Source organism: Pipistrellus hanaki (assembly GCF_964339955.1).
Source record: "Pipistrellus hanaki genome assembly, chromosome: 1".
Taxonomy (NCBI): Eukaryota; Metazoa; Chordata; class Mammalia; order Chiroptera; family Vespertilionidae; genus Pipistrellus; species Pipistrellus hanaki.
Window position 1 is genome coordinate 38,719,011 of NC_140503.1, and position 16,746 is coordinate 38,735,756.

The window sequence follows — 16,746 nt, forward strand, 5'->3', positions numbered from 1 at the left end:
AACTACCATTATAATAGCTTCTCAAATACTTAGAAAAATGGGAAAGATACCTGTATTATAATTTTGCACCTCAAAGATTACTTTTTCTGGCCAGTTTTCTTACATATACATCAATGCCAAGCACTATTTAAGAGCGCTAAGTGTCGGTAGAGGTAGTCAGACTGACTTGTGTTCCTAGAGTTTAAAATTGAGCCCATTTTTTGAGTATTAGCCTATCAAAAGAGCTCTGTTTTCTTATTATGTCCATTTTGCTTCCTATTTCTCTCTCCCATGCCTTTCACTTGGAATGACCACAGTTGACATTAAAAAGCTGCTGGCAGGTATGAAATAAACTTACTCTGTTACAAATAGCAAAGACCACAGTGCCTGTGAGGGGGCTCACAGGTTCCGTAAGTCAGCAGTGACCTCTCTCTAGAGTGTGTGATCGGCCGGTGGCATTTAGAACTCGGGGCGTAGCAGGGTGGACAAAGACATCGTTCTGTCTGCACCTCATGTCCCAAATACCTGCCACATGTATGTTTAGTTATAAAGGATGCAGCCTGTCCCAGGCCCACATCACAAACACTCATGAAAACCCGTTCATGTCGCTGACAGCATCGCAGCTTTTCTGAGTTTTTACTAGCCCCAAGGACATTTTCAAAATGACTACATTTGAGCAGTTCTGCCGAAGGAATAGTTCCTGGTCTCCGTGTGTTTTGTCCCTCCTCCATCTAGGACTCTTAGATCCCAGCCTCCCTGTCTCAGGGTCACACAGGCATCTTAGTGCATCCCTCTCACTTTATGTCTCTGGTGTACTGTCTGCCAGTCACCGGGGGAAGGCACTTTGCACCTTCCAAAATCGATTCCATTCCACTCCCGGATCACCTGGTTGGGAGTGCGGTCTGAGCCAGGTAACCCCTGCTAAATCGGTCGGGTGTCCTCCGTCTGCTTCTGGGCACAGAGAGTACCAGCTCCCAGGAGGTGGCCCCTGTCTGCCCACTCACAGCCCCTCCTGGCCCTGGGCGCCTCCCTCCTGCATGGCAGCATGACAATGGGACACAGCGCCCCTCAGCCGCCCAGGAGGCTGGTATAGTATTGGGTTTGCTGGGTCCGTCTCGCTAACCCCACTCCTTTCTGTTGTCCCCAGTGGCCTGGTTTGCTTTTGACCCTGGCTCTGCACACTCGGACATCATCTTCTCCAACGACAACCTGACTGTGACCTGCAGCAGCTACGATGACCGGGTGGTGCTGGGGAAGACCGGCTTCTCCAAGGGAGTCCACTACTGGGAGATCACCGTGGATCGCTACGACAACCACCCCGACCCTGCCTTCGGCGTGGCCCGCATGGACGTGATGAAGGATGTGATGTTAGGAAAGGACGACAAAGCCTGGGCAATGTATGTGGACAATAACCGGAGCTGGTTCATGCACAACAACTCGCACACCAACAGGTACCCTGCAGCCCCCACACCGAGCCTTCTTCACGTTGGCTTCTGGTCGAGAACGAGAGCCCAAGTTCAAAGACCTGTTACATAGACAACGTTAAGGAGGTGGAGGTCGAGGTCGGGCAGGCGGTCTTTGTTAAGTAGCACAGGAGGAGTCCTGCTAGTCTTAACAGAGGACATCCTGGTGGGTATTGTGTTTGCTTGTTTGATCACGTAACGGCAGAGACGTGAGCTCTTTCCTAGGCCCTTCATTGTAATATCCCACCCCTGGCTGGAAACTAAGAATCCCCAGGCACACCCATTACAGGACAACATTCCAGGAGTCTAAAACTCTAGTTCCACTTAGCAGAAAAGCCGTGTTGGAAAAGTTATTTTGTTTTTCCATACCTCAATTTTTAAATCCACCAAATGAGGATATTAATATTTTTCCATGCAGGAATGTTCCCAAGATTAAATGGAATGTGCACACATGCCTACATCAGAGGCATCTGAAAATCGAAGCTCTTGTTTCTCTTCTTATGATTATTCCCAATACCACTGCTCAGCAGAGAGGCCAGTTAATAAACTAAATCTTGTGGATGCCAATTTGGATAGCTTTGTACGTGAAGAAGTCTCTTCTAGTTGTACAGATTCAGGGCACCCAGGATGGTGGGGAAGGAGAACATAGCAATCTCCTTAGGTTTTCCTCTATCACCAAAACGTAGCCCACGCGGTGACAGCTGTCACCTACACTGTGACAGTTTTCCTAGACTTCTTTCTATTTGGTTTGTGTCTTCTTCCTCAAATGTATTTTTTATGAATTTCTTAGATAATTATCTTTCATTGGACCCTGTCCTCTTTATTCTCAATGATTTCCCCAGGATACGTTCTCATTGGTGTTTCTTAAAATAATAATAATAATAATAATAATAATAATAATAATAATAAAATCAGTCCAATCAAAAGGAAAGTGAGCGAGGCAGTGGTAGGATAGTGGCCTACACCGTTCCAGCCTTTGCTACATGCTCATTGCTGCCCCGCCTCTAGCCAGGGTCTCCAAGGACCTCCAATTCCTGTTCCCTGGCTGGTATGTATTAATCTCTCCCTAAGTGAGCACGCATCCCATTTCAGCCTGCTGTCAAACCCTATTAGGTGGAGCTCAGTTGTTTTCTTCAGTGACCTACATTTGGGGGGAACCCTCGGTAACTGGATCCCGGAATCCACCACCCCTGTACCATGCTTACCTTTCCCTCTTAGCTTCTTCGTTTTGAAGTGAAAGGGTGAATAATGGCCACTGTCACACTATGCAGAGAAACACATTCTTAAAGCTGAACACGCCTGGTTGCATGCACATTCGTGGCACTTGTGCTGTCATTGTTGAAGGTGTGAATACAAGTCACAGTTTGTAAACCTGTCTTCTAACAGCTGTGTGTAGTCCGTTTTCTGGGTGTCAGAGGGAAAGACCAGCACTCTTAAATGTCTGTGCTCTGCGGAGAGGAGGAGGGAATTAAACACTGCCAGCCCTCAACCAGGGGAAGTGGCAGAGCTGCTCATCCGTGCTGAACGGTGTTTGTGAAACCATCCACTGAAGCATAAGACACAATTCACTGTGAAGTGACATTGGAGTTCAGATTCTTTAAAATCGCTCCGTCTCCTGCAGGGGAGAGCCTCCTTCCTCGATGTTGTCACTTCATAGAGAGCCTCCAACTTCTCAATGCCCATGCAGCAGGCAAAGCTACCATCTTCCTGGAATGAATTTTTCTATTTCAAGGGTAGCCTAAAGCCCCCAAATCCAATTTTTCATGCATATGTTTAAGTTCGGCTTAAATTCTTCTCTATTTTGATTTTTAAATTAAGTCCCTCTTGATTAAATCATATTGAATCCACACCCTCTGTGCAGCGTGTAGGACACAGCTGTGGGCAGAACTCAGCCGGCCCAACGGCTACTCTCTTTCTTGGTCTTCAGTTCTTTGTTTGCGGAGCCGAGTCTCGGTGCTGGTGACTCTGTGTGAATGAGGTCACCCTCAGCAACAGCAGAGCAGCGCTGTTGAACCCATTCGTTCTCAGGAGGGGCCATATTTTCCCCAAGTGCATGAAAATTGGTTTGGGGGGAGGGGGTTAAGCAAAAAACCCTACCTTTTAATATATAAAGCACAGATATGCATTCACACATACATAGATGCACAATGTATCTGTGATATTAACATTTCGTGTATAGAGAAGCGATTAGGGAGGAGGGGGCTGTCTGAAAAGGCTCCTGGGAGGGAGGAGGCGATACCTGTAAACAAGCCAAGGAACACTTACCCATACAAACGGGGAGCCCCCAGCACCGTGACAGGAAAGGGAAATCCAATTGCTTTTTGTTGTTGTTTTCACAGAACTGAGGGAGGGATCGGAAAAGGGGCCACCATCGGAGTCCTCCTCGACCTAAACAGGAAAACCTTGACGTTTTTTGTCAACGACGAGCAGCAAGGGCCCATCGCCTTCGAGAACATGGAGGGCCTCTTCTTCCCGGCCGTCAGCCTGAACAGGAACGTGCAGGTCAGCCTCGCGCTGTGGGTGCAGAAGCAGCTTCTGCTCGCTCTGCTTCCAGCTGCCCGTGGGCTGGCAAGTCCACCCCTGAGAGAGGGAAGCTGACCGTGTCAGGTCCAGATGCAGACAGGCAGGAAAGGAGGAGGGAAAGGGGTCAACATTACAACTGACATGCTCCCAAACCAGCCTAAGCCCCTTCGTTCTACTTGGACACAGTCTAGTTAACAGCAAGTGGGAAGCTGGAATTCTATTCGTGGTTTACTAATAATTGTCCCTCTGAGCCCTCGTTTCATCTTTAGTAGAAATGAAACTCCTGAACCATCTGGCATGGAAACAAGTGCCTCATGCAGTCCCATGAGTGCCTGAGAAGAGAGGGTGTAAGACCAAGCTATTAGCACTGTTACCAGAAATTTTGAGCATCTTCTCTGCACTCTTACTTGATGTATGAGGATGGAAAACAGTCCCTGCACACACACAAAAAAGTAGTTATTTCTGATTTATTGTGAACTAGCGGCCTGGTGCACAAAGATTCATGTAAGAATGGGTCTTTCTTCCCCTGGCTGCTGGCACCACCTTTGCTCTGGCCTGGAGTTGTCTTCCCCCTTCCCACGCTGCTCAGAGGCCCTGAGCAGCTGGGGCGGGGTGGAATGCCTGTGTCCTGCCCCAACCCCAGCTGCTCAGCGCCTTCACATGCAAATTAACCCGCCATTTTTGTTGGGTTAATTTGCATACTTACTCCTGATTGGCTGGTGGGTGTCACAAAGGTACGGTCAGTTTGCATCTTACTCTTTCATTAGTGTAGATAGGAAAATAACATATCCTTCTCATTCATTCATTCAACAAATATATGTTGAGTGCCTTTACTGTGTGAGGCACTATTATAAGTATTAATCATCAGCAAAAACAAGAACAGATAAAAATCTTGCCCTCCAAAAGCTCACATTTCAGTTGAAGGAGACAGACAACAAGTTAGCACAATTACCATGTTCAATATAGAATGTGTGTGAAGGCAGTCAGTGAGAGGGAACAAAGACTGAGGTAGGGGAAGGGGATCAAGAGTGCTGGGGTTGGAGGGTGTTGCCGTCTTAAACAGGGTGGTCAGTGTGGGTAGGCCTTGATGCACTCACAGGTGAGCTGAGTCTTGAAGGGGGTGAGGGAGGGAGCTATGTGGTGCTTTCCAGGCAGAGGGAACAGCCAGAGCAAAGTTTCTAAGGCCTGAGGGGCCTCACCAGGCAAGAAAAGGCCACTGGGCTTCGGGGCAGTGGGAGAAATGATCAGGAAGGGGTGGGCCCTGCCAGCCACAGATAGGACTTGGGCTTTCATTTCCCTCTTGAGCTGGAACTCCCATTGTCAGCTCGAATCTCACTCAGCAAATGGCTGCCTTAACCTGCTAACCGGGGAGTTCCCTTTTTAATTACACAACGTACAACGGGCACATACTCTTTCACTAGGACGTGTCAGTACATCACGCCCAGTGGACGTAATTTTATATTATTATTATTTTTATTTATACTTAATTAAAATAAATGAAATATATATTTTTTGTTTATTTATATATAAAGCACAAAGGAAAATACAAAATTACAAACAAATAGAAAAGAATACCAACAAAAAATGGAAACATTGAATTAAAAAATTATAAATTTTACAAACAATCATAAAGATTACAAAAAATATATATTTTTTATTTCTATACACAATAAAAAATATAAAAATGTTAATAATTACAGAACAATAAACAAAAGCACACAAATAAAATAGAAATATTGAGTTTAAAAAATTGAAATATAGATGTAAAAATTCAAAACTCAACTTCCATGTGATATATTTTAAAACAATTGTTGATACATAGTGCTACCTTACAATCCGGACACCAGTATGTAGATTCTTTCCTAACACCTTTTTTGTAGCAAACTCGGCATTTCCTGGATTTAGTTTTTCCTATATCGCTTTTCATTTGTTCTGGAAAATGTCTTTCAACTAAGCGTGATGGTTTAGATGTAGAGCTGCTTGTTGATGTCTTTGGGTGGGTTTTCACTATGTTGTTATCTACCAATTTCTCTACACACTCTATCAAAAAGTGTAATCGATCCAAATGACCTTTATCTTTTTTGTATATAATATATGCACTGAAGCAGCATATATCAATTAATCATAGAAAAAAATTTTTATAAAATTTTTTTACCCTATTACGGGCAGCCATGTAGGCCACCATAACCCCATCTCCCAAATCTACGCCGCCCATATTCTTGTTATATAATCCAGGACAGCATTCGGTTTTTCTTGCCTTCTTCCTCTCTTTTCAGTCATTGTCTTTTCGTCATTATGAATAGAACTGAGCATCAATACATCTTTTTTATCCTTCCATTTTAAAACCATAAGTTTGTCTTTGATTCTTACTCTATGTTCATTTTTCTGTAATTTTTTTGTTTTTATTTCACTGAGGATTCCGACTCTGTTTATCCTCATTGTTCCAACAATGTCTGTATTGTTTTGACACAAGAGTTTAGCCAAATGAATTGACGTATAGAAATTATCTAAGTAAATTCTATGCCCTTTATTCAGTAAGTCATGTGTTAACTCCAAAACAATTCTTGTTGATTGTTTTTCTTGTGGGTAGTTCGAACCATAATTTGTGTCCTTGCCTGTATATAAAATTATATTTTGTACGTATCCAGATTGGCTTTCACTCAAAATAAACAACTTCATTCCAAATCTAGCTGTTTTTGTAGATATATATTGTTTCCAAGATAAATTCCCTTTCCATAATTAAAAGAGATTCATCTACGCATATTTCTCATTCACATACATAAAAACTTTTAAACTTTTCTGACAAATTATTGATGATTGGATCAATTTTATATGTTTTTCTATTATATAAAGGTTGGGGATATAAAAAATATAAGTAAATAACATATAATACGAAAATAGGTAGGTAAGTGTAAGTACGTACCCGTCACTGCTCACCCAGAACACGTCCACCACTCTCAATATCGAAATTATACTGATTCCCTCCGTGTCTTAAATTCATGTCGAGACATGTATGGATGACTAATACCTTTGTTGTTCGGAAATATATGTCCCGCCTGTTTCAGGGCGCAACATATATTTCAAGGACGTATTCATATGTCCTACCCGTACCCAATATTGTTTACATTTGACGTATTTATACGTCCCGCTCGGTTAACAGGTTAAGATAGGACTTGAGCTGAAACCAGTTTGGCTCAGTGGAAAGAGCATCGGCCTGCAGACTGAAAGGTCCCAGGTTTGATTCTGGTCAAGGGCATGTACCTTGGTTGCGGGCACATCCCCAGTAGGGGTGTGCAAGAGGCAGCTAATCAATGATTCTCTCTCATCCATGTTTCTAATTCTCTATCACTCTCTCTTCCTCTTTGTAAAAAATTAATAAAATATATTATTTTTTTTTTTTTTAAAAAAAGGATAGGACTTGAGAATCAAAACATTGCAGGTAATTTTTGCTCTACTCAGAACCACAGTGTTGGGAACTATTTTAAAAATCCATTGTTTATCAGGATGTATTATAGAAGTGATGCCAGCCCAGTGACCTCTGCCCTTCTCTCTTCCTGCAATTAGTTGCGTTTTCCTGGGAGGCTGAAATCTAATCTATCAAGTTCAGCCTGTACACTGGAAAAAAGGAAACCATAAAATACCCTAGAAGTGAGCCTTGGAAAACCTAATCCAAAGTTCCCACAGTTTTAGCTGCTCTGAGTATCTTTAGATCAAGGCTCTTGGGCTGGGGAAGAGGAGGATAAGAACTGGAACCATGGCAGTACTGTGTGAAATGATTCTAGCCTTGTCCGTTGCTGTATGAGGTTGGACAGAAGTCAGCGAAATTGCATTAAGGGCCCATTTTTCTTACATCTGACAATCATCTATGCAATCCCCAATTGGAATAGCTAGTGGACAAGTAATAACGGAAGGGTTGTCTGCTTATCTGTTCTCTAACCATGAATTTGGCAATGATCACTACAATGTGGCTAACAGGCTTTGCAGATCAATGCCTGGGTCTTTAGTCATAAGGAACACAATCTCTCCAGAATCTTAACATGAGAACCATAGTATCAAGTGTCTCCAGGATCTGGGAGCCCACCATGATGACCAGGTTCCTAGCACAGGAAGAATTCTACTGCAATTCTCTTCAACGTGCTCTAGAGTTTGGATTAAAGAAGAGTGACCAGATCCCTTTTGAGTTAGGAGCACACCCACTGTGCCCTGGGAAGGAGGGTGCAGGGGGAAGGGGAGGCAGGGGTCCTGCTATGCCTCCAAGACTCACAGTCTCTCCCCGCAGGTCACACTTCACACCGGACTCCCAGTCCCTGACTTCTACTCCAGCAGAGCATCAATAGCCTAAGGACGACTGGAGGCGCCAGCTGCCTGCTCTTACCTCCACCTGAGAAGCAACTGCAAGGAGCTCAGCCGGAGCTTGGTGGGATGCCAGAGAGCTGGAAGGAGAGGAAGAAGGAGGAGAGCAAAGCTGGTCCTCTATGGTCTTTACACCCCACAGCTCCGCCCCTTCCCTTCCACCCTCTCCATTGCTGTAATGCCTGCGTTCGCTCCCATATTCAGCAACTCCAACCAGCGAAGGACCCAGACAACCCACGTCTCACTTCATTTCCTCTTTCAGACTTTGCTTTTAGTTAACTTCATTTCTATGTGGGTGAGTTGCCTCGTGTTCCCCTGCTGATCATGTTATCAGTGACATATGGAACTGGCCCTGCCAAGAGGAAATTGTTTTCTTAAGCTTTCCGTCAGAGGTGGTAGGGAGAGGTAGGGAAGAAGGAGCTGAACTTGGAGCCTACAATGCTCTTGCCCTGCTACCTCTCGTGCAGTGTTAGCTCTGCATAGCTGATCTTTGGGAGGTGGACGGAGTGAAGGTAGCGTTGAAAAGTTTTCCTATCCATTGAAGCACAAAACTATCAGCTACACTGTGGATAGGACTGCTAGGATAGCTGGGTCATTAGGACAGGCCAGACCCCTGGTCATTGAATGAAACTGGAAAGTCTCCAGACATGAGCAGACCAAGGCACTTAACAATTTGGTTCATTTCTTTAATACACATTTCTGATTGAGAGCCTACTATGGACCGAGCACTATTCTAGGGACACGGGACACAGTGGTGAGTACACAGGTGTGGTCTCTGTCCTCCTAGGAGAACAACCCAAAAACAAAATGATAACAAATTGTTATAACTAGAAAGGAAATAAACAGGGAGAGAGAGGCTCATTGACAAGGTCTCTTACACCCCCTGCCATGATACTAAAAATCCATGTATTTTGGCCATAGCACCAGAAACCCACCAAGTCAATGCCTTTTCAACCGTGCTATTTTAATTAGGGTACCTGCTGCTATTCATCATAGAGCCCTTCTTTGGTAGAAATAATGTCAACACTCTTTATTTGTTAATGCTGCAACGATACTAAGCCTTAAAAATGTATGGGGGGCAGCGGGGAGGAACAGTGGCCAGAAGGAGGTGGGCCCATCCTCAGCAGTGGGGGACTTCGGTCTCAGTCCATCTTAGCGCATTCTCAGGATAAACACGCTCACCCCCGTGTACTCTCTGTGCCTGTGACAGATGAGAAACATCCATCCTCTCTGCTGCCACGCTCAACCTGACTTCCTGGAGTCGTTCAAATAATGTTTGGAAGAAAATGAAATTGTATGCAGTTGCTATGAGTGTTAGCAAAATAATAGCGCTTGTTCCTTCTAGAGAGAGAGAGAGACTGACATGTAAGTTCCCCTTCAGATTCTTTAGCTGAATATGGCATTTTAGAAAATGTAGGATCTGGAAGGATGTTCTGATCAGTGGTCTAAATATTTTCCAGTGAGCCAAGGAATTCACCATGAAAACAGCAACAACAACACACACACCAAGAATAACAAATAAAAGCGAAGAGGTAGGATGGGAAAGCTAGCAAATTAAAGTTTTGGCAAAAAAAGTAATATATGTAAATAGCTACTGATTTAGTTCTGTGCTTACCTGGTTTAGATGCGTTCTCTCAGTTCCAGCTTTCTAGTCACGTGTACCTAATTTATTGAATGGGTGCTATCCCGTGTCTGTCCGTCCTGGTTTCCCTCGGCTACAGAAACCTCCGTTGCAGGGCAACACTAGTCTGATATTTGATTTACTCTCCAATGAGACTCGATGGCTGGGCCGCTGTAGACTCATAGTTACCCTTGTCCTTTATGAAATCCATCCTGCTAATTAGAGTTCTAGTGACTTGTAACATGTAGTTTACACAGAATTGCAAGAATAGAAGCTGCTGTACTAGGAAAAAAATGACATTTCTGGTGTGCCAATAAATGATTTTTATGAGAGAACATGATATGTGTCTTTGGAATCTCTTATTTTTCCTGCCTGTTTGGGAATGACAACTCGCCTTTGTCAAAGCAATGCTTCTTCGGGGACGTGTAGCTGGAAAGTCCCACAGAGCTCTTCAAAGCACCTGTTATTTATCCCCTTTTTCTCCTGGGCGCTGGCACTGTCTCCCGGGAGCACTCAGCCCCTCAGTCCTAACTTAGTGTGAAACTTTAATAGTTTAGATGCGGGTGGGGCCTCCCTCCAACCACTGGTGACTGGCTTTAACAAAGCTGCTCCTAAAGAAGCCACAGACGCATACTGCAAAGCACAGTGTCGCTGACTTTTTCAAACCTCCTTCCTTCAACATTCTTCTGAATGTTTATGTGGCTAAATAATACAGTTGTTTTTGTGTGCATTCGGATGGCTAAACCATATGGTTGTTTTTAAGTCATTACAACATTATCGATCTCCTTTGCATTGTTAGTAGCTTCTTAAAATACACTGCGGTTGTTCTTCGTGAGAAGAAAAGCATCACCTAAAGGTATATGATCCAGGCTTCTCTCACAGAGCGGAGCATCAGGCAGGTGGCAGCAGCTGCGGCTCTGCCAGGTTTCTGCCCCTCCCTCTTTTCTCATCACCCGCCCCTCCCCCAATGCTTTTTTCTTCTTCTCCTGTTGGCCCCACCTCTCCTCTGTTTTTTCCTCTCTTTTGTTCACTTCCTAATGGAACACTTTGGCTGGTTATTTTACTCTTCTCATGGTATTAAGGTTAATGGAACTTCTGATTCCTGCTATTTTCTCAGAGGAGCGATTAAGTGATTTACAAGAAATCATCCCATTTTCTGGAAATGAGATCCTGTTTTTTCTGCCTCTAACGTGTGTGTTAATCAATAGCCAACCTATTGATAAGACAGGAGGGCTTGCTTTTGAATCAGGATTTCTGATTATGAATCAAGGGAACTTTGGCTAAAGAACTTCTCAGATCACATTACTTTGTAATTCATATGCTAAAGACACCTGCATATATTCTTCAAATATATGTGCCAGCTGCTTCCACTGAGATTGGTGTTTATGGAATCTTAGGTCTGACATACACACATACATTACTGAGGCTACCTACATCTTGTCTTTATCTGAAGAGCCAACTTTTGGGATACCTGCAGAATGTGGGGTATTTTGAACAATGGAAGCGCCTAATTAAATACCCAGAAACAGCCCTGTCCAGTTGCTCAGTGGTGAGAGCATCGGCCCTTGGACTGAAGGGACGTGGTTCGATTCCCAGTCAAAGGCACCTACCTGAGTTGCAGGTTCCACACCTGGCCCTGGTCAGGGCATGTGTAGGAGGCAACCAATCGATGTCTCTCTCATTCTGATGTCTCTCCCTCTTTGTTTTACTTCTTCCCTTTCACTCTCTAAAAATCAATGGAAAAACTATCCTTGGGTGAGGATTAACAACAAAAAGATAAACAAATAAATGCATAGAAACATCAGTCTGGTCCTTTGCATTTATCATCTCCTCCACTCTGCCGCAGCTGTGCTAAGCTAAGAGAAGCTGCAGGGATAGAGTTAGGTATCACAGAATTAGAAAGTGGGGATGGCTGCATAACCTTGTGAATACAGTAAAAATCACTGAACTGTACACTTTGAAAGAGTGAAGGGCCATGTGGACATGACCAGGACTCTCCTTGCAGCCTCCCTCACACCACAGCCAACAGTCCATTCCTATCTTACCAAGCCTGTCCTCTAAGACAGTGTTTCACAAACTTCTCTCATGATGAGAATCACCTGGTTAAGTATGCACTAGTTAAGTATACAGTTTTACCTATATGTTCCCCAAAATTCTAGTTTAGCACTTCTTAGTTGGGATTCAGGAATCTGTGTTTTAACAACTCCACCAGGTGATTCTCATCATGAGAGAAGTTTGGGAAACACTGCTCTAAGGTAAAGCCCAAAGCAGAGGGGAGGGGTGTCGAGGACCTAGCAGCTGACCCCTGACCCTTTCTTCTCTTTCCCTTCCCACTTCCCCACACTCTCTACCTTCCTAGCAGGGGCTTTAACCTGCCCCTTTTCTGAGGGCCATTGTTGTGGAGAGAGTAGAAAACCTGGCTACCATTAAGGAAGCAATTAAAAATAGTGCTTACATCAAGCATGTCAAATTTTGGGCTTGCGGGCCCCATGTCTTGTTTATTTGGCTTGTGATGGCCTTTGAGTTTGACATGCTTGGCTCACATACTCTGGTTATGAATCTTGTTCACATATTTTTTTCTTCTCCCACAGATAAAAATAAACATACCATGAAACCCAAAAGGGTTAATATTGTGGTTGATAATCTTGCCTTTTTCCTCCCAACAATTTTTCTTAAATTCTCTAATAATTAATGAAGACAATGGAAATAATTTCATTAATAAGCATGGTTGAATGTTAAAATGTTAATTACCTGCTTATCAACTTACAAACCATCTTTTTTTTTAACCCTCACCCAAGGAAATGTTGATTTTAGAAAGAGAAGAAGGGAGAGGGAAAGAGAGAGAGAAAAACATCAATGTGAGAGAGAAACACCGGTAGTTGCCTCCTGCAGTGCCCCCAACAAGGGATCGAACCCGCAACCTAGGCATGTGCCCTGAATGGGAATTACACCTGCCAACTTTTGGTGTATGGGACAATGCTCCCATCAACTGAGCCACCCAGCCAGGACCAAACCATCTTTTGATGTATGACCATGATTTTTAATGTGTTTGATGAAGGAAACTATAAAGCTAAAGAAACCATCTTAAAGAGAGAAGCTTCATGAAGCTATAAACCAGGGCTCTCTACCATGGCTAAAATTCTCTAAGTGCAATAAGTTCAACTACGAATTTATATATGTCCTGCACCAAGAGAGGGACATAACATGAGATAAAGCATGTAAGAGTGCTTTCACAATAAAGACATGTTAATACAGGATTAATTGCTGTAACCTCTGCACTCTGCATAGCAGACAAGCCTGAGAGGAAGGAGTAGTGCAATGGCTGAGAGCAGTTTCCAGCATTGACTGACTCCTGGCCCTGGCCTTGGCCCTGGCCCTGGCCCTGGCTCAAAGGTGTACCAGCTGCGTGCTCTGGAATAAGCAATGAAAACTCATGCAGTTTCCAGATCTTTAAAGTGGAGAGAATCATAGACTTTTCTGAGGGTTAAATCAAATAATATATGTAAAACAGTCTGAACAGTTCCTGGCCCATAATGAGTGAGTGCTATGGCATTTTATTTGTGTGCAATTCATTAATAGTGCCACAGTTCTATCCCTTCCCACCATCACATTTTGTTTATTAATCCTCACTCCAGGATATTTTTTCCATTGATTTTTTTTTTTAGGGAGGAAGGATAGGAAGGAGGGAGTGAAAGAGAGAGAGAGAAACATTGATGTGACAGAGTCACATGGGTTGGTTTTTTCCCATACATACCCTGACTGGAGCCAGGGATCGAACCCACAACCAGGTATGTGCCCTTGACCAGGAATCGAACCTGAAACACCTCCATGCTCCAGCTGCCACCCCAATCACTAAACCACACCGACCAGGGTCCCTCCATTTTTTATTACTAAGATCCCATTTGAGTGTCAATAATAATTCTTACCATCATCTTCTTGGGAGACAATGCCTATTTTTGGAATTTGACAAAATGTTTGTTAAATTCTCCTGCAAAAAATTAATGAAAGAATCTAGGCAAGCAAACTCTGAGAAAAGGTAGTAACTTAACTTGTAGGACACATTAAAATCTATTTCAAATCCCCAATAATCAAAGTGGTGTAATATTCCTACACTCAGCTACAAGATAACTCAGACATAGAAATTTTAGTAGATGTTGAATAGAGAATTACAATGGAGGAAACAAAAATTATTTTAAAATGTTGAAAAATATTATTTGAAAATTGGTTAACTATTTGGAAAGCAAAACTATATCCTTAATCACAACATTTTCCAGATGGTAAAGTGTTAAACATAAAATTTTTAAAACTGTAACAAACCAGAAGAGAATGCAAATATTCATCTGCTCTCTCTCAAGGAGGCGTAGGTCACTGTAAATTACTTTATGCAAATGGCTTACCGGTTTTCTAGGACTCCTCTCCAACTTACATTTTACATTGCAAACCTTTCTTTGTTATCTTTGCCTATTCATCATAGCCATCTGTTTTCTTCTTCAGTTAACTGGATCCATCTTTTTCCTGTCTAAACCCACATCTAGTACTAAAGATTTATGGAGTGTATTGATTTAATGTTAGGCTGCCATTTAACAAGCTTCCTTTAAGGAAAGACTGAGGTATTAAATATGAACTACTCTGCCCTCTGTTTCTGGGCTATATTTTCAACCTAATAGTTAATGAGTTTACAATGAACCAGTCATCTGAGGTGAGTGAGGACCCCCAGGGTTCTATTCGTAATGATGACTTCCACATGTGATCTCTGAGAAAACCACTCCACTTCAGATATTTTCCTAATTGCCTGGTAGGCTGTGTGGCTATCAGATATGAAGAAATAAGTCTCCCGTCGTATAGGTTGGGCAGGTTTAAAATAACAAGCAAGTGAAGGTTAATTGCAGCTTCTCAAGAGGCCGGCTTCATGGTTGGCAATACCACTCAGGCTTTGCAGAATATGCGAACCTTAACTATCTAGGCACAGTGACGCACTCAGACCTGACAGACCTGCAGAGAAAATTACGAATTTCTATCAGAAAGAAATCAATCTTAGAAACCTCAAGGATCAGCCAAAACTTGATGCCATTATTAAATTCTAGGTCTTCACGATTCCAACTAAGACCAAGGATTAAGATGTAGTGCAGTTACCACCTACGATACATACACTGTGTGAAACCAGTTGTCCATCACCAAGTTGAGGGGACCCTTGGTGTTAGAATTGAGCACCTGCTCTCCATGCCTGGGGAATGGACAGAGACTCTCGGGGGACCGGATGAAGCACTGAGGCCAGTCCAGGGGCAGCGGGGATGTCAGAGCAGGGCCTCAGAGAAAACAGGAGAGAACGGGACTCCCGCAGGGGCAGACTCAGTGGATGACGGCCAGTGCATTTCACAGGTGCTTCTTCGCTTTAGAAGTCTCAGGCTTCATCCTCAGTCCTCTTGCAGGTGTGTGGCAGTAACGAAAGGAAACCTGCTCATCCCTGGGCACATTCCTAGTAGAAACTTTCAAAAACACCATAAAAGAGGGTATTTCTATTGATTAGAGAGAGAGGGAGGGTAAGAGAGAGAGAAGCATTGTTTCAAGAGAAACATCCATCTGTTGCCTCCCATACACACCTGGTCTGGGATTGAACCTGAAACCTGGGTATATATGCCCTGACCAGGAATCAAATCTGCAATCATTTTAGTGTACAGACGATGTTCAACCAACTGAGCCACCCGGCCGGGCTAGTTTGCATTTCGATTTTTGTATTTCACACTTAAACAGCTCTGCAATGAAGATACATCTTACGTGTGTCGGAAGAAATGCCTCCGTTACTAGCAAAGTGATGGTTCTTGGCCTGCACTGCATATGGAAATCATCTGGAGAACTTTAAAAACACTGCTCCCAGCCGAAACCAGTTTGGCTCAATGGATAGAGTGTCGGCTTGGGGACTGAAGGGTCCCGGGTTCGATTCTAGTCAAGGGCATGTACCTTGGTTGCGGGCATGTCCCCAGTAGGGGGTGTGCAAGAAGCAGCTGATCGGTGACTCTCTCATCGATGTTTCTAACTCTATCTCTCTCCCTTCCTCTCTGTACAATAAAATATATATTTTTAAAAATATATATTTAAAATATATTTTAAATAAAATCAATAAAATATATTTTAAAAATATATTTAAATAAACATATTTATTTAAATATATAAATCAATAAAATATATTTTTAAAAAAATACTGCTCCCAGGCTACCAGTTTCATTGGTCTGGGATGCAGCCTGAGAATGCGGGGTTCTTTAAGTTCCCACGGTGATTTCAACCTGCGCCAAGGGTGAGAATGCAGACGTAAGGACTGAGTGGGTGGCATGTAGTCAGGCGCTGGTTACTGCCTGTACATTTGAGAAATTAATAGGATGCAGTTCATCAGTCTGCTACTTCTGTGTTATTTGCATTGGTAGCTGATCAATTTAAATTCACATGATTGTCACTTAAAACGTCTTTTAAAAGATTCCACTATAATACAAGATAGAGTTTTTAAAATTTGGATATGTGCAAAATTAATACTCATACACTGGATAATACAACTGAAGAAAGTAATAATTGCCAAAATTCTGAAAACAGATCACAGATTTTTATTTGCTGATACCAACTGACATGTCATGAACTACCATTCAGATGTCCAAATCTGTCAAAAGTTTCCAGCTACCTTTACTTATATCTATAACTCAATTAAAAGCAATGATACAAACCAAGTAGCCAAAAGGGAAATACAAACAAACAAAACCCCCCACACAACCCACAGTATTCTAGGATGTGTGTTAAAATTATTCTTCAGCATCACAAATC

The 16,746-nt window shown here is 43.0% G+C and overlaps 1 protein-coding gene across 8 annotated transcripts in view; it reads left to right on the forward strand.

Annotated features, from left to right (window-relative positions):
* The window catches only part of TRIM9 (tripartite motif containing 9), a 95,821-nt gene extending 85,547 nt beyond the window's left edge, over positions 1 to 10,274 (forward strand). For 3 of the 8 annotated variants that reach the window (XM_084886870.1, XM_084886871.1, XM_084886873.1), the window contains 4 exons: positions 297 to 320; positions 1,127 to 1,430; positions 3,782 to 3,944; positions 8,245 to 10,274. In XM_084886870.1, the coding sequence (XP_084742996.1) occupies positions 297 to 320; positions 1,127 to 1,430; positions 3,782 to 3,944; positions 8,245 to 8,307 (554 nt within the window). In that variant the 3' untranslated portion in view covers positions 8,308 to 10,274. The remainder of the gene's footprint in view (positions 1 to 296; positions 321 to 1,126; positions 1,431 to 3,781; positions 3,945 to 8,244) is intronic. The other 5 variants (XM_084886872.1, XM_084886874.1, XM_084886875.1 and 2 more) reach the window with 3 other exon arrangements.
* The last annotated feature ends 6,472 nt before the right edge of the window (positions 10,275 to 16,746 follow it).